Source organism: Galeopterus variegatus, unplaced genomic scaffold, assembly GCF_000696425.1.
Source record: "Galeopterus variegatus unplaced genomic scaffold, G_variegatus-3.0.2 Scaffold1015, whole genome shotgun sequence".
Taxonomy (NCBI): Eukaryota; Metazoa; Chordata; class Mammalia; order Dermoptera; family Cynocephalidae; genus Galeopterus; species Galeopterus variegatus.
The window spans coordinates 101,912-125,356 of record NW_007727126.1 but is presented as its reverse complement, the minus strand read 5'-3'; the positions used below and the strand labels follow the sequence as shown (position 1 = coordinate 125,356).

Below are 23,445 nucleotides of genomic sequence, written 5' to 3'. Positions count from 1 at the left end.
TGATTTACAAAAAGTTTATGGGGACAATGCCCCAAAGAAGTCAGTAGTTTATAAACAAATAACTCATTTTAAGAAAGGACAAGACAGTGTTGAAGGTGAAACCCACAGCAGCAGACCATCTATAGCAGTTTGAGAGGAAAAATTAATCTTGTTCATGGCCTAGTTGAAGAGCACTGATGATTAACAGCAGAAACAACAACCAGCACCACAGACATCTCGGTTGGTTCAGTTTACACAATTCTGACTGAAAAATTAAGGTTGAGCAAACTTTTCGTTTGATGGGTGCCAAAACTGTTGCATCCAGATCCACTACAGACTATAGCAGAGCTTTCAATGGAAATTTTAAACAAGTGGGATCTAGATCCTGAAGCATTTCTTTGAAGAACTGTAATCAGAGACAAAACATGGCTTTACCAGTATGACCCTGAAGACAAAACACAATCAAAGCCATGGCTCCCAAGAGGAGGAAGTGGTCCAGTCAAAGCAAAAGCAGACCAGTCAAGAGCAAAGGTCACAGCAACAGTTTTTGGGGATGCTCAAGGCATTTTGCTTGTTGAATTTCTGGAGGGCCAGAGAATAACATCTGCTTATTATGAGATGTTTTGAGAAAGGCAAAGCTTTGGCAGAAAAATGCCCCGGGAAAGCTTTACCAGAGAATCCTTGTCCACCATGACAATGCTTCTGCTCATTCCTCTCATCAAACAATGGCAATTTCATGAGAGCTTTGATGGGAAGTCATTAGGCATCCACCTTACAGTCCTGACTGGGCTCCTTCTGACTTCTTTTTGTTTCCTAACCTTTAAAAGACTTTAAAGGGCACCCATTTTTCTTCAGGTAATAATGTAAAAAAGTCTCCATTGACATGATTAAATTGCCAGGACCCTCTGTTCTTCAGGGATAGACTAAATGGCTGGTCTCATCACTTACAAAAGTGTCTTGACCTTGGTGGAGCTTATGTTGAGAAAGTTTATATTTTTTATTTTGACCTTCTAATTCCATTTTTTATGAACTTTTTGAAGTCTCCTCATATAGTTTGTCTTCATTTATTCAAACCTTCTTATATATTCTTGAGTACAGATTTATCATTTTCTTAAACTAGGCCTTATACATTTCTTGCTAGAATTTCTTCTTTGCAGTTTTATAATTTTTTCCTTATTCTTGATGCTAATGAAACTGCATTCATAGTTTTTCTAGTAGACAGGCCTTATACATTTCTTGCTAGAATTTCTTCTTTGCAGTTTTATAATTTTTTCCTTATTCTTGATGCTAATGAAACTGCATTCATAGTTTTTCTAGTAGTATTTCACAAATACAGTATTTGCATAGGTTTCTTGTAAATATTCTTTATCAGGTTAAGAAACTCTTCTATTTATAGCTTCATTTTTTTTTTTCATTAGAGCTGGGTGTTGAATTTTATAAAATTTTTTCAGTGTCTGTTCAGAAGCTCATATGGTATTTCTTCTTTAATATGTAATTTCTTGACTCTATAGACTTCCAGTGTTAAGCCATCTTTGCATTCCTTGAGTACATCATACTAGTTCTTTTAGTATACTGCTGGATTCCAAATGTTAATTTTACTTGAAATTGTACATCTTTTTTTTATAAGTGAGAGTTATCTGTGTTTATATGTGGTGAGAATCCTATTGCTGTCTAGTTTGGGTATTAGTTACGTTAATTTCACAGAAAGCTTTTTATCTTTTCCTGTGCTCTAATGCAGCTTTTCATCTTATGTTCTGACACTGTGTAATATATCTGTCTTTTAAGAGTCTGAAGAACTTATTCATAAAACTTACTGGCCTGATATCTTTTCCAAGGAGATCTTATAAAACCTTTTTGGTTTGGGCCGGCCCGTGGCTCACTCGGGAGAGTGCGGTACTGATAACACCAAGGCCACGGGTTCGGATCCCATATACGGATAGCCGGTTCGCTCACTGGGTGAGTGTGGTGCTGACAACACCAAGTCAAGGGTTAAGATCCCCTTACCGGTCATCTTAAAAAAAAAAAAAAAAAAAAACCTTTTTGGTTTAACATATGATTATTGGACTGTTTATACTTTCTACCTCAGTTTAAGTCCGTTTTGGCAATTAATGTTTATTACCAAGAGTGTCCATTTCATCTAGATTTCTAAATTTATTGGAATAAAATTATACATAGTGTTCTTATTTTTAAAATTTCTTTCATTATAGGTGCTCTTAACTTTAAAGTATATTTTGTACCAAGTACACAAAGTAAAATTTATTCTTAGTTGCTCTAATATTGTTTCTATTTACTGATTTTTCTGTTTATGATCCTCTAGTTAACTCAGTGGAAAAATATTAAAGATCTGGAATGTTGTCACTGCTACTGTTGTGTTTTCACAAGATTATAGCCACAATCTCCACACTTTCTTGCTACTGATCTCTTCCTCATCCATAAACCTATGAGATGAATTTCCCATTGATAGCATGTTTTTTTTTTAAAAAAAGAAGAAATTCTAAAGGTATATTCAGAGTTTTGTAAAACAGAACAGAAATTCGGGACATTTTTTTCAGTCATTAAAAGTCCTCAGTGTATTAATTGAAAGTTTTAGCATATGAGTATATGGGGTAAATATAGTAAAACATTGTTAAAATTCCAGTATACATTCAATAATCAGTTTTTTGCTTCTAAATTGTAATTTACCAGTCTTAGTACATAAATACTGAACTGTGGCATACAAATTGAAAACCACTTTTTACAATTAATTTTCAAAGTTGTAATTTTAAAGAATTTAGGTATATGCATATATTAATAAAAGAATAGAAGTGCAAAACAACAAAAAAAAAGGAAATGCTTCACTGACTTATGACTGCTTTACGTGGGTCCATCCAGTTTCTTAATTTTATATCAGACATCCTTCCCCATAATCTAGACCCTCAGTGTGTCTTACCTACCTAACACTGCTAGCACTGATACTCAGCTCCCCCAGAAAACACCATGGCATTCATATTACCATGTTCATTCATGCTCTTTGAGGCCCAACTTGAAATTAATTTCATCTACACTGATTGCTTCCTCCAAGGAACTTCTGTACTACTAAACTATACTGTCTAATCACATAACTGTCTTTTATTGGTTACCCTTTTGACATAAGAATGCCAGAAGCATTCTTAAGCAACTTGTTTAGAGGTTAAGCCCAGAATTAGCAAAGACTTTATTTTATGCTGTTTTGCTCTGCCCCAGAGCACCTAGCACTGTGTTTGGCAGGGCAATACTCAGTAAATGCTTACTGATTTAAATATTTAGAAAAGTTTTAAAATTTTTTCTTAGTTTTGGAAACCTGCCTTATATGTTTTGACACATTAAAGAGGGGCTTCTCATTGCCTGTACTTGAGTTTTGAATAGCTACTTGGTATTGTTTCATTATTTTCTGTACCAATCAGTAATCCCAAAATGAAGCAACCCAGAAAGTCATTGTCCCTACCAAATGTTGAAATTTGGGTACATTGTTGTGGTGACAACTCATCTCAGACTTTTGGAATAATGGGAGTGTCTCTCGCTCTTCCTTTTTTTTTTTTTAACTGTGTAAATACCCACCTGCCTGTTGTGAAATAAGTTTTTGCTCATAGGTATTTCTTTTATCACCTGAATTTCCCTCCTCAATATTCCCCTTCACAAGAGAGAAGACTAGTAAACTTTTAATACTCATTTTCAAGGGTCCCTTAGGAAGTCCACAAATATGAAAGGTTAGTTTCCCATAAAGATTTCCTCAGTCATCTACAAGATTATACAGTTTGTTGATACTCAGTCTGGGTTTTGAAGAAACATCATCACTGCCTCTCCCCCTTTGCAAATATAGATTTTTAAAAAAATGTTCTTATTAAATTACCTGCTCTGTACTTCTCTGTGAAAGTAAAGGTCACAATTAACAACCAGACTTCTCACAGCTTTAGTCCTTTATGGTTGTCATACTGTTTTTATTTTGTGTAGGTACAGGTAATAGATGACACTGCTGATTTTAAACTAAATCTAAGCTTAATTTATGACAAAAATGTTTGGCGAAAAAATTATATTACAATAGAGGCATCTATTTGAATGTGTTAGAAGTACTCCTTTGAACCTTACATGAATATATTTTAATTGTGTTTGTGAACTTTTCTCTGAAAAATTAGAGCTGCCAATACTGAAAAATGACTACGTATTCATGTCCTTTGTTACTTTGTAAACGATTTTACTTTTGATCCACTAAGAAGATGATTCTGTAGATTCAGTAAAAACAATAGGATTCCACCTTATTAAGGAATTTTTTACACTTCAAAATGTCAATATAACCCTTTCACTACATAATTCAAATTGTGACATTTTCAGCTATCAGTTGCAAAGAGAGTTCCTATTAGTAAGACCTGCTGGTGTTCACTTCTGTCTGTAAAACAAGAAGGTTAAAATAAAGTACCTTCCATACAGTGTCACTCTGAACACATTACTAGCTGTGGTCCAGCTACCTATGAGAGAGTCTCAGCAAAGAGGCACGGAAGAAGGGCACCTGTGTTCCAATTTTTTAAAAAGTCCAGGGAGCAGGACCTATGGCCTGAATAGATGTCTTTTTTCATTTTCTCTGAAGCCTATTATGAAGAACATGCACAAATAATTTCTCTTTCTGAGGAAGGTATGGAAGCCTTCTTTCAGTTGCCAATGATGCAGGCCAAGATTTATGAGAATGCTCTTGCTAGGTGAACTATGTAAAAAAAATAAAAGCTTTTCCAGTGCTGAGTGGTGTCTCCATTAGTGTTGTTACGAGAATCATGCTTGTGTTGATGGTAAAATGCAAATTTAGAAATCTGAGTTGGGCCTTAGTTAAGCCTGTAAATAGTCAAAACTGAAACCTAAATTAGAGAGCTGACAGCTTCTGATTTCATATCCATACTAAATATGCTTTGTCACAAAAGAGAAACAAAACAGTGTCTAAAATTAGAACTGATTTTTTTTTTAGCCAGTTGATAATTTTGACCTCTCATAAAAGGGTCCTAGTTTTGACTCTTGGCGATGGTGGTGTCTTAGAATTTCTCTGTTAACTGCTGTTGGGCTTTATCATATTTTGAAGTATTAGTGATGAGTGTTTGTCAGCATCTTCATATATGGGAAACTCTGTTTTGGTCATAATGATTTCAAGGTTGTGAATCACGTCTGAAAAACTGAAGTCAAACAAAGTTAAGTGCTTGCCCAGAATCCTTTGAGTTCCATGAATCATGTTTTTACTCTTCCTGTATAAATAGCAGAAATAGAGTGTTCTGGTTTGAAATCATGACTATAAAATTGATTCCACTACCCCTTACCTTTATTAAAAATTAACATTTTGTTGAGAATGGGGAAACCTTTCATTGTTATTTATACTGAGTGCATCAGTTGGTCTCTGCAGACTAAAATAAGCTAATCAGCATGTAAGGAGTATGGGGAAATTGGAAATTATATTAACCATTAGGTTCACTGTCTTGTGCTAAACCAGTAGTTCTCAAAGTGTGGTCTGAGGACATTGGAGGTCTCCAAGACCTATTTGGACGTCCATAAGTTCTTACCTTTTACAGCTATATATCTCTGTGAGGGTGGGTTTTCTTCATATGTTTCATATAAACCGTACATGCAACAGATTGAATGCAGATGCAAATATGAAAATCCAGCTATCTTCCTTTCAGCCAGGCTGCTGTCACTGTTTTTTTTAATTATAGTTATTTTTCATAAAAGAATATATTTCTATGTTGACATGTAATTATTTTTGTTAATTTTAAATAAAAACATAAAAAACTTTGTCAGTTTTAATTTCCGATATCAATAGATATAACCCACATAAATAAAAGTTCTTCTGCCTTGCCCATGTGAAAGGCAGGAACCCCTGCTGAAAACACCAGCGAGATGACAAGCAGGCAGAAAACCTGGGCAGCCTTTGCTGCCACCCTGCCCCACCCGTATAGGGCAGGAACCCCCACTGCAGATGTTGGCAAGGCCCGAAGCAGGCAGAAAACCAAGGCAACCTCTACTACTGCCCCACCCTTCCTGTGTAGAAGGCAGGAAACCCCACTGCAGACATTGGTAAGGTGCCAGGCAAGCAGAAAACCTGGACAGTTGCTTCCACCACCCCATCCAACCCATGCAGAAGGCAAACACCTCCGCCACCGCTACTGGGGAAGCCTCACACAGCCTCTGCAGAGGTGGTCTGCAGCAGCCACCACCACAGCTTCTGCTGCACAGACAGCTTGCTGCCACAGTAACATCCATGACTACTGTGCAGGTGGCCGACCACATAGCTGACTTCATTGACACAAGGAGAGTCACTCGAGGAGCCTGGAAAAAGAGGAAGACTTTCCCCTCAAAGACCACTCCAGGGTAATAGAAGAAGCAACTGATCTAACAAATGACCAGATGGAAGAAATAAAAAAACAAAACAAAACAAAAAAACCCCCAGAAAATAGGACAACACCAAAGGAATTTAGTAACTCTCAAGAACCAGACCTTACAGAACAGGAACCCCTCAAAATGACTGAAAAGGAATTCTGAGTAACTATTTTAAGGAAACTCAATGAGATATGACAGGACTCAGTTATACAATACAATGAAACAAGAAAAAAATGTCTAGGATATGGAGGAGGAAATTTACAAGGAGAGTAGTAATACCTTAAAAAAGAATGTAGTAGAACTCATGGAACTGACAGACTCACTCAGTGAAATAAGAAACACAGCCAAGAGCTTAAGCAGCAGATTAGAGCAAGCAGAAGAAAGAATCTCCAAACTTGAAGATGGTCTTTATGAAATAACCCAGGCAGAGAAAAAAAGAAAAGAAAAAAGAATTTTAAAAAATGAAGAAGGGCTATGAGAGCTAGCAGACAACCTTAAGCCCTCAAACATCCAAATCATGGGTGTTCCAGAAGTGGAGGAGAAAGGTAAAGGCCTTGAAAATCTATTCAATGAAATAATAATGGAAAGTTTCCCAGGTGTAGGGAGAGAAACAGACCTTCAAATCCAAGAAGTTCAGAGATCCCCAAACAGATTCAATCCAAAAAGATCATCTCTGAGACACGTTATATTCAAAACTGGCAAAGCTCAAAGATGAAGATAGAATCCTAAAAGCAGCAAGAGAAAAGCCTTAAGTCACCTATAAGGGAGCCCCCATCAGACTTACAGCAGACTTCACAACTGAAACTCGACAGGTGAGAAGAAAATGGGGTGACATATTCAAAATACTAAAAGAAAAAACCTGCCAGCCAAGAATACTATGCTCGGCAAGGGTATTCTTCAGAAATAAAGGAAAAATAGTGTATTTCACAGACACAAAAACTGTGGGACTTCATCACCACACAATCAGCCCTGCAAGGAATTCTCAAGGGAGTCCTGCATCTGGAATCTGAAAAACAATAATCACTACCATGAATACACAAGAAAGAACAAAACCCACTGGTAAAACACAAATGCAAATGAGAAAGAAAAAGGAAACTAAATCTTACCACCTCAAAAAAAAAAAATACCCAACAAACTTTGAATATGAGCAATAAAAGGGGAAGAAAGGAACAAAAGATATCTAACACATCTAAACAAAAAGTGGTAAAACAACAGGAGTAATACAGTACCTCTCAATAACAACCCTAAATGTAAATGGATTAAACTCCCTCTCAAAAGACAGAAACTGATGGATTTGATCAAAAAACTAGACCCAAGTATATATTGTCTTCAAGAGACCCATCTCACCTGTAAAGATGCACACAGACTAATAGAGAAGGGTTGGAAAAATATATACTACACAAGTGGAAACTAAAAATGAGCAGAAGTAGCTATTCTTATATCAGCTAAAATAGACTTTAAACCAAAAACTATAAAAAGAGACAAGTGATCTATCCAACAGGAAGACATAACAATCATAAATATGTATGCACCCAACAGTGGAGCACCCAGATTATAAAGAAAACACCATTACACCTAAAGAAAAAGATAGACTCCAATACGATAGTAGTGAGGGACCTGATCACCCTTGTCTCATCATTGGACAGATCATCCAGGCAACATATCAGCAGAGAAATACAGGATTTAAACTACACATTAGACCAATTAGACCTGGCAGATAACTACAGAACATTTCATCCAACAACTACAGAATATACACGCTTCTTGTTAGCACATGGAAGTTTCTCCAAGATTGACCACATGCTATGCTAGTTCACAAAGCAAGTCTCAACAACTTTAAAAATATCAAATTCTTCTCAAGTATCTTTTCAGACCACAGCAGATTAAAACTAGAAATAAATAACAAGTGCAATTCAGGACTCTATACAAATACATGGAAATTAAACAACAGGCTCCTGAATGACCTGTGAGTCCAAGAAGAAATTAAAAAGGAAATCAAAAATTTCTAGAAACCAACACACATCATATCAAAACCTGTGGGATACTACAAAAGCAGTGTTAAGAGGGAAGTTTATAGCAATAAATGCTTAAATCAAAAAAATAGAAAGATTTCAAGTAAACAGTCTTACACCACAGCTCAAAGAACTATGAAAAAGCAGGAATGGTCCAATCCCAAAGTTAGTGGATGGAAAGAAATAAGATCAGAGCAGAACTAAGTGATATAGAGACCCAAAAAACTATACAAAAGATCAATGGAACAAAAATTGGTTTCTTGAGAAGATAAAGTGGACAAACCATTAGCTACGTTAACAACAACAAAGACCCAAACTACAAAAATCAGAAATGAAAAAAGAGACGTTACAACTGATAACCACAGAAATACAAAAAATCATTAGAGAATATTACAAACAACTATATGCCAACAAATTTGAAAAGCTGGAGGAAATGGGTAAATTTCTGTACACATACAGACTACCAAGGCTGAACTAAAAAGAAATAGAAAGCCTGAACAGACCAGTAACAAGCAACAAGATTGAAACAGTAATCAGCAATCTTCCAGCAAAGAAAAGCCCAGGACCAGATGTCTTTACTACTGAATCGTACCAAACCTTTAAAGCGGGATTAAAACCAATTCTCTTCAAACTATTCCAGAAAATTGAAACCAAGTCCAGTCTCCCATACTCATTCTATGAGGCCAGCATCACCTTGATACCAAACCAAAGGTACAACAACAACAAAATAACTACGGGTCAGTATCTCTGCTGAGTACAGAAACAGAAATCCTCAAGAAAATACCAGCAATCAGCATACAGCAATACATCAAAAAAAATTATACACCACTATCAAGTGGGATTCATCCCAGGGATGCAAGGATGGTTCAACATAGGTCAATAAACATGATACACCACATCAGCTAAATCAAGGATAAAAACCATATGATTATCTCAATTGATGCAGAAGAAGCATCCAACAAAATTCAACATCCCTTCATGATAAAGACTCTCAGCAAATTAGGTATGGAAGGAAAGTATCTCAACACAGTAGAAGTCATTTATGACAAGCCCACTGCCAATATAATCCTGAATGGAGAAAAACCTAAAGGCTTTCCCTTAAGAACAGGAACAAGACAAGGATGCCCACTCTTACCACTCCTATTTAACATAGTATTGGAAGTACTTGCCAGAGCAATCAGACAAGAGAAGGAAATTAAGGGCATCCCGATTGGAAAAAGCAAAGTCAAACTATCCCTGTTTGCAGATGACATGATCGTATATGCAGAAAAACTTAAAGACTCTACCAGAAAACTCTTAGAGCTGATTGATAATTTCAGTAATGTTGCAGGATATAAAATCAGCACCCAAAAATCAGTTGTGTTTATATTCTCCAATAACAATCAAACAGAAAGAGAAATCACGAACATAAGCCCATTTACAATACTCACCAGAAAAATAAAATACCTAGGAATTAGTTTAACCAAGGAGGTGAAAGATCTCTACAGTGAGAACTACAAATCACTACTGAAAGAAATTAGACACAAAAAGGTGGAAAGCATTCCATGCTCTTGGATTGGAAGAATCAATATTGCGAAAATATCTATACTTTTCAAAGTGATCTACAGATTCATCAAAATACCAATGACATTGTTCACGGAAATAGAAAAAACAATCCTAACATTCATATAGAACAACAAAAGACCCCAAATAGCCAAAGCAATCCTGAGTGAAAAAATAAAAGTAAAAATAATATAGCTGGAGACATAACACTACCTGACTTCAAACTATAGTACAAAGCTGTAGTAACCAAAACAGCATGGTACTGGCATAAAAATAAACAATTGGACCAGTGAAACAGCTTAGAGAACCCAGAAATCAACCCACAGACTTACAGCCAATGGAAATTTGACAAAGGCACCAAGAACATACATTGGGGAAAAAACTGCCTCTTCTGTAAATGGTGCTGGGAAAGTTGGACATCCATATACAGAAGAATGAAATTAGACCTCCCTCTCACCATATACCAAAAGCAACTCAAAACTGATTAAAGACTTAAGTAAAAAGACCTGAAACTATAAAACTACTAACAGAAAACATAGGAGAAACACTTCTGGAAGTAGGATTGGGCCAAGACTTTATGAATAAGACCCAAAAGCACAAGCAACCAAAGAAAAAATATATAAATGGGACTATATCAATCTAAAAAGCTTCTGCACAGCAAAGGAAACAAACAGAGTGAAATGATAACCTACAGAATGGGAAAAAATATTTGCAAATTATGCATCTGGCAAGGGATTAATATCCAGAATATACAAGGAACTCAGACAGGTATACAGCAAAAAACTAAATAACCCAATTAAAAAGTGGGCAAAGGAGCGGAATAGACATTCAAATGCCCAACAGGTATTTTAAAAAATGCTCAACATCACTTATCATCAGGGATCATTTGTTGCTTACAATTTGGAGGCTGGGAAGTCCGAAGTCCAGGGAACACTTATGGTGAGGACCTTCTTTGGTGATGACTTCAGTGAAGCAGCATATCACACTGTGAGAAAGGCAGGAGCAAGAGAGAGACTAACCTCACTGGCTCTTCTTTTAAAGCCCTCAGAACCACATCTATGACCACCATTAAATCATCATGTGGATTAATCCATTTACTATGGCATGGTCCTAACAATCTAATCACCTCTTCAAAGCCCCATCTTTCAATTACCATAACAGGATTTCCCACCCTTTTAACACAGTCACAGTGGGGGTTAAGTTTCTAATACCTGGACTTTGGGGGGCATAATTCAATCCATAGCTGCTCTTAGTGTTGTTCCCAGGGGAAGGTGGTATGGGAGAATTTTAATTTTATTTCTGTTGAGCAAGTAAGCTAATAATAAACATACCCATACACACATACATGCCCGTAATATTTGCAGAGCTACCCAACACTTTAATTATTTAGGGGAGTCAGGGTGGAGTAGTAATGAAATTTTGTTGAGAAGGTCTTTATGAGAAAAATAGATAAGCTACCAGTAGCAAGTTCTGACCCACTTTGAAAATTCCCTTCTCATAAATTCCTCATTTAGATCTAAATGGTGTGAGAGATCATGCAATGAGTGCGGATTAGAACTTCTAACTGGGAGATTTACACTTAGATTCTGTAGCAAGCTTTGTAAATTGTTTAATTTGGAAGTTTCATTTGGAGAAATGGGAGAGCTGTTATCTGGGCTGAAGATTTCCTGTAAACTTAGATTCCCACTCATTATATCTTTATGTATCCGTGCTTTTAATCGATAGTGCTTTTCAAGCTCAATTATATAGACAGATTAAGTGTGTCCTTTCTGATTAAAACAATTCGTGAATTACAGGTTTAGGGTAAGGTTGGAGGAGGGTAAGATTTCTTTTCTGAAGAAATGACTTTCTTTTGCATTCTGATCTGTCGCTGATACCCTTTTATTACCATCAATTCTTTACTATTTTAAATCTCCATGTGCATGTAGAAGGCTTTTTAAAAAGGAATATTTTACTGCTAAAGAAATATGGATTATTTGAACATTTTTAAAAGATAATTTTACATTCTTTTTTTGTTTTCAATTGACATATAATTGTACATATTTACAGGGTACAGTGTATTGTTTCAGTACATGTGTACATTGTGTAATGATCAAATCAGGGTATTTAGCATATCCATCACTCCATACGCTTATCATTTCTTCGTGGTGAGAACATTGAAAATTCTCTCTCCTAGCTATTTGGAAATGTACAATACAATATTGATAATCATAGTCATTCTACTGTGCACTAGAAAATCAGAACTTATTATTCAGATCTAACTTTAATTTAACTTTGTACCCATTTACCAATCTCTCCCCATCCCCCTACCTTCCTCAGCCTCTGGTAACCATTAATCTACAATCTTCTATGAATAAACTTTTTTAGGTTCCACATATGAGTGAGGTCATGCAGTATTTGTCTTTCCATACCTGGCTTATTTTAACATAATGTCTTTCAGGTTCATCCATGTTGCCACAAATGACAGGATTTCATTCTTTTTTATGGCTGCATAGTATTCCGTTGTGTATATATACCATATTTTCTTTATCCATTCATCTGTTACTGGACACTTAGATTGGTTCCATATTTTGGCAGTTATGAATAGTGCTGCAATAAAAATGAGTGCAGATATCTCTTTGACATACTGATTTTATTTTCTTTGGGAATGTACTCAGTAGTGGGATTGCTGAATAATTTAACATTCTTAACATGGCCATATCAGGACACGGTGTAGAATGTATTTCACTATCTCCATTGCATAGATTTCCTTTCTTTCCTTCTTTTTGTCTTTTTTTGAGAAGCCTCATCAAGAAACTCTTGAATCTTTAGAGAAGGGGGAGAATTGTAGCTCTTTAATTTCTTGTCTGAAATCACCTTTAGAACTATGAGCCTGGAAAAGCAAGATGCTGCAAAGGTAAACAATGTATGGTTTATGATAGAGTGGAATTGACAAGCTGGTTAAAAAAGGATGATGGCATTTCTAATTAGCCCACAGGGCTTTCTTTGGAAATTAATTAGATACTGTTATGTAAATATCATGTTAATTAAGCAAGAAAATTGAAGTGTTATAAATCTACAAAAGGAATGGCTTTTTGTGTATTAATGTTTTTCAGTTACCATGAAAAGACTGCTCATAGAATATTTGATTATTGAGCTTCTGGCAATTTTTAGCTAACTGATTGGTTGGCAATCTATTTTTCCTAATTGATATGTTTTAAGCACATGGTTTAATTGCAGCCAATGAGAGCTAGTAAAACCAGGAGCCAAAAATAACCAGTCATCACAGCTGTTTTAACAAAACCTTTCAGAGTAGATTGTTGGTCTCCATTTCAAGATGAAGGAGAAATACTATTTTTCTGTATGTACTTAGCTTGGGGTTTTGAGTGCCTGAGAGGATTCCTAGCCTAAATGCAGCTGTCCTCCAAACTAGTTTTGTCATCTTCTTCCTGGAGTCAAAATCTTCAACCAGCGTATGGGATTGACTACTATATGGGTAATTCAGGGTTTTTTTTTTACATGTTTAGTAAATTATTTTTTTTAAGACACTAAAAAAAATTTAAGAATTTTCCTACTTCAGTTTGAAATGTGTATGTTGATTGTTAATGGGATACCTTTATTTAGTCCTGTTTCTTTATGTTACAGTGGAGTGAGGATGCAGATTTGACCTGTGTCTTCATCTTTACAGGGCTGAAATCAGTACTTTTTCCCCAGTAAAATTCACTACCCCATTGCAAATGTTTTTAAAGGTTTCTACTTGTTGGGAATACAGCTGAAGAATATAATGTCATGGCTTTCACGTGGAATTGCAATGCGATCCATAGTGCTACATTATGTGTGACACCTTTAATACAAGAATAGGAACATCCCTAGAAGAAAAGATAGAATATTCAGACTTCTCTAGTCACAAATTACAAGCTACCTACCACAGGAATTATTCCCTTGCAAATTTTAAACCCTAAATTGTTGAAAAACTTGACATTATTTTAGGAAAAAGTCCTTTGAATGTAGTATCAAATGCAAAATGCTAGACTGTTATTAAATATCTCCAGATGAAGAAACTTGAAAAAATTCAGTTATTCAATTTGCTTTAGCAAAAGAAAGCAAAAAGCACTCATGATGATTAGCTAAAAGTTAGTTCAGTTTGTTTAATCTTGAAATCATTTGGTCTGTCATACTAAGCAAGGAACTCTATTTTTTTTTTTTTAATGTGCAAAACCCCAAAACTTATTTTTCCAAACTCAGTTTCCACTAATATAGGCTAGAAGGTAATGGTTTGAATTGTTCTGTGCTCAGGAATACATCCATTTATTTTCACAACCTCAATCCCATTCAAAACACACACACAGTCACTCACACACTAACACAAACACACACATACCCCACATGCACTGAAATAAACCACAGTCATGAAGAGGCTTCCTCACCTTGCTCTTCAGTTACTAGTGCTGTACACCCTGCTACTTGGAAAGAAGAAGAAAGGCCAAAAATGGGAGCAGAGTTTACAGTGACTTATGGGGACATATGCCAGCGCCTCTCTGAGGCATTAGAAAGTACAGAAAAGAAAAGCCAACTCTATTCCTTTGATGAAGCAGATATCCTGACTTTGACCCTTATCATCAATTCTCAAAACTATTTTGTTTGCTCTAACCACGGGAGACCCATGTTATATTTTTATTTGTTGTGGGCAGAAACCTAAAAAGGTTTCACTTGAACAGCCCTTAATTTTTTTTTTGCATTCATTTTAATAGAGTTGATTTGGAATTAATTGTGTTAGGATAGATATTATAATCTTCTGTGGTTGTTCCTTTTATTTGAGGGTGTATATAGGAGTTTTAGATGACAGCACAATTAGTGTGGAATATATGTATGGTGCTCATATGCTTCCATTCTGGATTTTAAAGTCTCATAGGTTGTAGTCTGCCAGACCAAACTTAATTCAGAGGTCTCTGTTGATAATATTGCCCAATTATCAAAGCTGGGATATATTATCACTACCAGTTACTCTTGCTGTCAATTTGTCTTGGCCTAACTATGGTTCTGTTTGTACTTTACTGTAATGTAGTGAATACATTGGATTGGGTTGTTAGTTTAACAAGCTCTCTGGAGAACTCTTTCATGGTGATGCATGTTGAGATATGCTAGATAACTTTAAGGTCGCCTTAAAGTTATTTGCGTATTTGCTAAAACCTACAGAAATTCATTCTCTAGAAAATTTAGAAGGATAAACTCTCAATCTGTGGAATGAGGTAAAGATTCTCTTACTTGGTAATCATCTAGGACATTTGTAAATACAGGAGTGTTAATCATGAGTCCCAGGCAAATTTCTTTAGGGGTTTTGAGTTGATGATTTCTTCCTTCTCTTACAGTTTTACTGAATGAATTATTTTATTTTCTTTTAAAAAAGTATTCTGGTAGTTACACCCTTATTGACTCTTGTGCTCTATGCAGCTCACTATGTTGTGGTAACTCAGTAATCCTGGCCAGATATTGAGCTAGGGGTTAAAAAAAAAAATGTTACCAGCGATTCAAGCTAACTGGGCTGTTAATGTTTACATTGTGCTAAAGTCATTTAGAAATTGGCCGGCCCGGTGGCGCACTGCTATAGTGCGCCGCTTGGGAAGCGCGGCGGCGCTCCCGCCGAGGGTTCGGATCCCACATGCAGACCGGTTCCCGCTCACTGGCTGAGCGAGGTGCGGGAGCAACACCGAGGGCTGCGATCCCGTTGCCGGTCCCGGTCTGGTACGGGGGCGACACTGAGGGTTGCGATCCGTTGCCGGACACAGAAAAAGACAAAAAAAAAAAAAGAAATGTACACTGATCTCCTCCTAGACCTACCCCAACCTATGGCATCAACATTTCCAGAGTTGGAGCCTGGTAATCTGTATTTTTAAAATTATCCCCAGAATTTTCTGGATGCTGGAGTTGTTTTAATATTTTGATCTGAGGATCATTACACAAGTGTACATATGTTAGAATCCCTCAGGATGTATATTTAAGATTTGTGCACTTCATTCTAGTATTTCATTCTTTTTATGTTATACCTCAGTAAAAAAGTTTTTTTAAAATGTGCATTACTCTCCTAAGTCAAACAGCTTGCAGTGGTCACTTAATGAGCATTGTTAAGCATCCCCTGTCCACATAGTTATGACCCAAGAGTAGATAACAGTGTGAGTCTTGACCCTTGTGAGCATAAAATGTGGTGGAAGAGAAAGTGATAATGATACATAACATAAAGCTTTATACGAGTAGTTTATGAAGCCTTTTTGCACAGATGATGCATCAACCTCTGCTTATTGGCAATGTTACTATTCCCATTTTTTTTTTTATAAAGAAACTGAGATTCACGTATTTAGGATTACCCAGCAGGTAAGGAGTAATTGCAAGACTTAAACTGAGTCTTCTATAAAGAGCCTGTGCTTTCCCAGATATAATGCTTCAATTAACAAAAACAAACAAAAAACCTTACATGGAAGCAGAAGCTACAGCATTTTATGGAGCTGTAAAAAGCCAGTGCCCGGAGAGTTCTTTAGGATGTGGGGTATGTGTTAAATATGTATGTGGCTCATTGTCTCTTCATGTTGCCTATTTTCATGTCACAGTTGTCCATTTGAACCTCTGGTATTTTACTATGTTAACCTTTCTCTGGTGAATATGACATTTGTAGAAAAATTTTCAATTAGAATACTCTGCTCTCTGGTCTGACTTTCTAAATTCTTCAATATATTCTTGCCTCATTTTCAATTCTTGGATTCCCAAATAATACCAGCCCATGATGAACGTCTTCCCTTGATTACATATGGCATTTATTACCTGTTGCATATTCTTTGGCACTTGATCGTTTTCCATCAAGCTACTTATTGCTGTCATATATTATTCTTTATTTATGTACATAAATTTTGTCTTCCTAACAAGATTGTATATAAGTTCCCTAACCACAGGACTAATTTGTGGTGGCACATAGTAGGTATTTACTAAGTGTTTTTTGAAGTTAACAATGCACTTACTTGGTTTTTCCCCTCTTTGTCTTCTTACATCCAGTAAGGATTGCTTCCATTATGGCCTTAGTGTAGGAAAGAGTGGGCTAATGGTGAACTTCTTGGGTGGGATCTCCAACTCACTAACCCCATGGATCTCAGTGGCATAAACTCTAGGAACAGGTCTCAGAGCTCTTTCATCTTTCCTTCCTTTTCAGTGAGTAACTTCAGTGATATGAAGTTTTGTCATAGGTGATGTACAACTGTGCAAAGTAACTGTGTTTGTGTTCTATGGCCTTCATGATCATTACCACTGTCTCTCCCAGGGCATGTTGAGAACCACTGACCTTTAAATTTGTATAGTAACTTCTGATTTCAGAAAGTAGGGCATAGTCAGTTGTGGGTTTTGGGGTGTGAAGTATCAACTTTAGAATGTGCTGATGGTTCCAGATCTGCAGAATGAATCTGCAGAAGGCTTTTCAAGCCTTCACCACTGACTGTGTTTCTTGCATACTCTTGAATTATGCCTATGCATCAGATCTCTGGGTCCACTGAGATTCCATGAAGGCCTTTTTCATATCATGTTTCTTAAAGTGAAACTAAATATTCTTCCTTAGTCAGCAATACTTTTCTTATATATTAAAATCACCCTTATTTCTTCTGACAAGCAGTTTTTTCTTGGGGAGTTTCCCCATTTAAATAAGGCTAGTTTTGCAATAAATTCAAAGGTTGAGTGATCATAGAGATTAACTTAAGAGGGAATATTCCTGTTTATCACTCTGTGAAAGAATTCCTCTCCCCAAACTTATGGGTAATTTCCTCTCACCTGGATCTGAATTTTTGGTTAGATTTTTATCCTTTAAGTTCTTAACTTTATGTGAGACTTGACTGTTTTTTTTTTATGAAAAACATGTTAATGTAGAAACGCTATGGATCTTTATAGACTAAATTGCTGAACTAAAAGTAGATTCTTAGAATTAACCCACCACTACTACCTTTCCTGCTGCCCCTCCTCATGCACATTTGCAGTTCGATCCTTTCCTTTTTAGGTTTCTCTTTATTCAACATAGCAAATATGGGCATGTAGAAGATAAGTCCTTACTTATGTGCCTACCTTTCTGTTTCTAGGTGGGCCATGCACAGACACAGCTCATGTCTCGTTAATCACACCAACCAAAAGATCCTGTGCTACAGGTATGTACATCATTCTTATGTGAATTCATCCTTTCCTGAATTTGTCACAGGAATTAGCAACTGGTTCTAACTTGGTGTGCTGGCCAGGGTACTCTCTAATTTCTTCTATTAATTGTGAAGTGATCTATTATGTGCCTAGTATTGGGAGTGGAGTGTAAGCAGAGGTCACAGTGGTATTCTTGGGGGTCAGGTTGACTGAGTTAATGCTGGTGACTAGATCCAAGAAAGTGGACATCAAAGTTTACCTGCCTAATGTGTGAAGAATATTATTAAGACATGAAACATACAGAAAATGCAGATCATGTTCAGTTTGTACATGTGGCTAATTTGTCTAAGTCTTGTACGTACTAAAAAAATATTGGTTAAATAATGGAGTCTGGAGGGTGAAAGAAGACTTAGTATAGAAAATCAGTGTTTTAACTTAACTATTATAGTGTCTTAGTAATTTTGGAAATTTTTTTTCTTTCATTCATCTTAAAGCCGTGTGCTGAAATCATTCTTTTTAGACGCATGGAGTCCCCCAAAACATCTTTGTGCATCTGTGACATCTTTATTAAACATGAAGTCATGATTCTTGTAGCTCTCTAAAGAGCAGTCATAATGCCCATTGCTCCCAGCCTATAGCTTGATTTATTAAACAATATTTGCTTTTTGTAATAATGCTGCTTGCTATATAAAATATCTCAAGGATTATAGTAGGGAGAGTCAGAATAATTAACATTATTTTTCTAAAAGTCAAAGAGTATTTTTCATTAATTTAAAAAGTCCTTGTAACTCCTCAACAGAAATAGCACAAAATATTTCCATGTACATACTTACACTGAAACTTCAGCTCCTTTAAATGCTTGTAGTTTGATGTTAAACCTCAAACAGGCCTGTCTTTGCAGTTTCAGAGTACACCTGTTAGAAGATGTTGATACATACATCAATAGGTGTTTTAGGCAGAAGGAAGAGTAAGGTAGAAGTACTAACACTCATTGCCATACCCAGTTTCATTAATTGATTTTATGTTAATCACATTCTCTGTTGCATGTCAATATTATAGTAGAAACTGAGGATAATATTTTTAGGTCTCCATAAGTGAAAGATAAGAGAGGCATTGAGCTCAGTCACACATTTCTAGGCCTTCATTGAGGTGAATACATACATTTTAACTAGAAAAAGATTGAGAATTTTTGGCTTAGAAGGAAGTTAATGCAATGTGCAGCTCATCTCCAAAAAAGCCTGAAGGAAAGTTGAGATTTCTCAGCATGGACATTAAAGGCCATCAAGTTCAGCCTGCTGGACTTCTTTTCAAGTAGCCTGTTCGGTAACTTCCAAGGCTGCTCAGGCTATCCAGAGTGCTTCAGCCTTAGGTACCAGCCCTGACTCTAGAGGACAGAGCTTCCTGATTTTGAGAAGTAAATTAAATGATTTGCTTTGAGAGTCACAGGTTGCCTGTCTCTGTCTTCATCTTTCTCTCTATCCTGCAAACAGCAGTAGCCCATGAGGGGTCCTGATCATTTTTCTTCTGAATCATCAATTTTTATTGTTACATCACGGGAAGGTTCCTTGAAGTCTTTATGTCTAGGTTCTTCAAGAGTAGGAATCATGCCTGTAACATGTGCTCTGTCACTTCTACCATAGGGGCTCTCCCAAGGATTTCCCAGACAGATCCAACATGTGTCTTCAGACATAGATAGGAAATAATTACTTTGCAGTGATGAATGACATTTATTGTAAGACCCTATGTAAAATCTTACCAACTGCTTCCCAGCCAATTTAGGCATACAAGGTTGGACCTAAAGCAGCCTTGAGCTTCATAATGATGTGTGTTAGAGAAAGGGATACTTAGACTAGAATAAAGTGGTTCTTTAAGTCAGCAGTCTCTGAAGAAGGGTACACAATGTACAGTCTGTGAGGTGTGGGGAGAAAATAATAAAAGCTCCCTAACTCAGCCTTTTAAAATTTCTCTTTTGCAAATTTATTTTATAATATGTGTGTGTGTGTATATTAGTCCATACATGTAGTTTATAAACAAATATTCATACAAATATATACATATTAAATATACATGGCCAAATATTTTTGATAGGAGTATGCAGTGAAAAAAGATTGGTGACCTCTTCTTCAATAAGCAAGTCATTTTCTTATTATTACTTTGAAAATTAGATCTAAAGATTAGCATTAGACCCATTGTTATTTGTTTAGTAGGTAAAGACCTGAGTGGTTGATTAATCAGTCTCCATTTATATTTCAAGTGTCTATTGTTTTGAACAGGTAGAAGGTATTTTAATTTTGAGAAGCAGACAGCAGTGTAGAGTGGTTTAGTCTGCAACCATCAAAATGAGAGGGAAGTCTTTTTAAGAAATTGCTTTGTGATAACGGTGAGTCTAAGAAGCAGATTGCAAAAAGTGTAGTTGTAGTGGCAAATGAAAGATCAGTTTGACTTTTTAAAGCAAGGCGGGAAAGACTTTTCATTAGGTGCTGACTTTTAGCCACACAGAACTATTAACAGTTAAACTCAGTGTAATCTTTAAATGGAAAAAAATAGCAGCACCGTGATCATTTTGGTGTTTAAGCAGAGACAAGTTAAGTAAAGCGATGTGTGGTTGTCCCCACTCCACCCACCCCTGCTCCCTTTGTAGAGCTCTGGGATATCTACAGTCAGCAAAGAGTTGAAAAGTGCTGCTAAGTCCCCAGTTGCTTTTGGTTAGAATGTGAGAGTGAAAGCATATAACACCTTCAGATTACTAGACAGAGTTTACATTTCTTCAAAGAGCTCAGAATGTTTTCCACATGTTCCCTTTTTAATTCTCACAACATTCCTGTCAAGAAAGAGTATATTGTGAAGGAAAGAGTTCACTTCCCTTAGCAACAAACTACCAGAAGATTCCCTTTTGTCCTTCATCTTTCCTAACCATCACATTGTTCCTTAAGCTAAAACATTGTAATCTGACCTATGGTCATCTCTTTTAGGCAATTTTATTTGGAAGGTGATGGAGTTTGGATGTGTTGTCCCCTCCAAAACTCATGTGGAAATTTGATCCCCAATGTGGTAGTGTTGGAAATTGATTGAGTCATGGGAGCAGATCTTTCTCTCTCTCTTCCTCTCTCCCTCTCGTCATGTGATCTGCTTGTACTGGCTGGCTGCCTGCCACTTTCCGCCATGAGTAGAAGGAGCCTGAGGCCTATGCCAGATGCAGCTGTCCCAGAATCGTAAGCCAAATAAACCTCTGTTCTTTATAAATTACCCAGTCTCAGGTAATTCCATTATAGCAACACAAAACGGACTAATACAGAAGGTATTTGGATATTTAGCTGGATGTCTTCATGATGTCATATTTTTATGTTTAAGGTACCTTGGGGAAAAGGAGGAGAGTTTGTTGCCTTTTATCAGGATTTCTTATTTAAAGACATGTTAGGTGATTTTTTCTTAAGACGTATTTGCAGAGGTACAGTAAAAGAAATGTTATTTTTTATTTCTTTTATAGAAAGACATGTTAGATGATTTTTTTCTTCAGACTTTTGCAGACGTACAGTAAAAGAAATGTTATATTTCTTTTGTTGGAGTTTGCTATTGATAAACCTTAAAATTTAAGTTATAATGGACAGATATAGAACCTTGTCTGGGCTTAAATTTACTTGGAGAAATAGTCTGTCTCCAGCAGGATCCTTGAACAGTGACTAGCCCAAGGATTGCTCCTCTGGGCCAGCTCCTCTGGTGGGGAGGGTTAGCATCATCCAAGTGGGGATAAGTTTATCTCTTAGCCCTAGGTTGAATATATGAAGGGACAGACTTTTTAGCATATGAAAACAAGAGAATTGCTCACTTCCTAGTTGACCACACTTGTAAGGCTTTATTTTGTCTTTTCATTTCATTTTGTCTTTTCATTTTCATTTCATTTTATTTATGAAATTAAAATAAGAAAAAAATCAAGTTTATAGACTTGATGGTACTGTCAACAGACTTTTGCTCTACTGCATATATATTTGCTTTTACTTTTCTTCTAGCAAATATGTTGAGTAGATAATATTCTCTCTGGCAGACTTAAAAAATGATGGTTAAAAATGCTATGTGTATGTTAAAAATGTGATTATAATTAGTAGAGTAGCAAGTAAAATAACCAATGGTAGGGCCATAAGAGAGCTGTGGTATTGCTTGAGATAAAAGCAGATGGGACTAGAAACTGTCTCTTTAAACATCAAGGCAGTTTTTCCAGATATTGTCATCTTTCTAGTCTGTAATTTAGTTTAACTATATATCCCTTAACTGCTGTGTTTTGGTTTCCTTCCTTCCTTTCTTCCATTCTTCCTTCCATCCATCCATCTTCTTTTCCTTTGCTTCTCTCTTTCTGTTCCTCGCTTTCCTCCTCTGGAAAGCACATGTTTCTCTTTTTGGTTCACGTATTTTCCTTTCAGTGGGATGAACAGTAGCAAGAACTAGAATAGCCTTGTATTGTTCATCATTCTCTTTTTTCCCCAAAACCTTTTCTTTCAAGCAGTTTGCTTGTGATATTATTGTCTGTTCTTACAAAGACAAGAGAAAAAAACGCTTTCACCTGGGAGTTGAGAAGATTGATGTGCTAAACGTTTTCCACATCAGTATTCAGAAGCCAATTAAAGGGAAATGTTTCATTGCCCAGTGTTACCAGAAGTTTATGTAAGATCTTTTAAATTGATTCAGAAGCTAAAGGGTGGTGATGTTAAATCAGAGGTGGCCCTATAAATCTTAGAAATACCTACAATTGTGTGTTTTATCTCTTGGCAGAGTCAATATTCACGGAAACATTTCACCAGTACATGTAATCCTACAGAGTTGAGTCAGTGACTATAAATTGTATGGGTCAATATTACACACTGTAGGTGGCTCTTCTGAGGAAGACTTCATGTCTTCTTCTGCTCTGTGGAGTTTTAAAGGTTTTAGGTGTGAGTTCAACTGTGTGATTCACTTTTTTTTTCTTTCTTGTTGGTCGTTCAGGTATAGCTATTCCCTCAGGTCTGCAGTATCAGCATTTGAGGCAGAAAATTAGAAATTTGACCTACTTATGTAATATGCAAGTTCCCATCAGGAGAATATTAGGGAAGATATAAACCTTTCATTTTTTATTAGCATTTAATGTAACCATTGAAGAAAGATCAAAACAGTAAATCTGTCATGGCAAGGAAAAAAGTATTAAAAAAATGTTTTACCTTGCATACTCATCATCTCAGGTCCTGGAGGAGTTCATTTGATTCCTAGGGCAGGGGACAAAATGAATACCAAATATTTGGCAGGATTACAAAAATTGCTCTAATCAGAAAGGTGCCATCTTGCCATATTTTGCCACAGAAGAAAAGTGGTTCTCAAGAAAGTCTGTGATAGCTCTCCCCCTCTCCCCCCTCCCCCTCTCCCTCCCTCCCTCCCTCCCTCCCTC

The 23,445-nt window shown here is 36.4% G+C and overlaps 1 protein-coding gene across 2 annotated transcripts in view; it reads left to right on the top strand.

Annotated features, from left to right (window-relative positions):
* The window catches only part of ZFAND3 (zinc finger, AN1-type domain 3), a 345,499-nt gene that overhangs the window by 264,476 nt on the left and 57,578 nt on the right, over nucleotides 1–23,445 (top strand). Inside the window, exon 4 of one of the 2 annotated variants that reach the window (XM_008574218.1) lies at nucleotides 17,984–18,049. The exons of the other annotated variant lie outside the window; for it this stretch is intronic. Coding sequence (XP_008572440.1) covers nucleotides 17,984–18,049 — 66 coding nt within the window. The remainder of the gene's footprint in view (nucleotides 1–17,983; nucleotides 18,050–23,445) is intronic. 2 annotated transcript variants of the gene reach the window in all.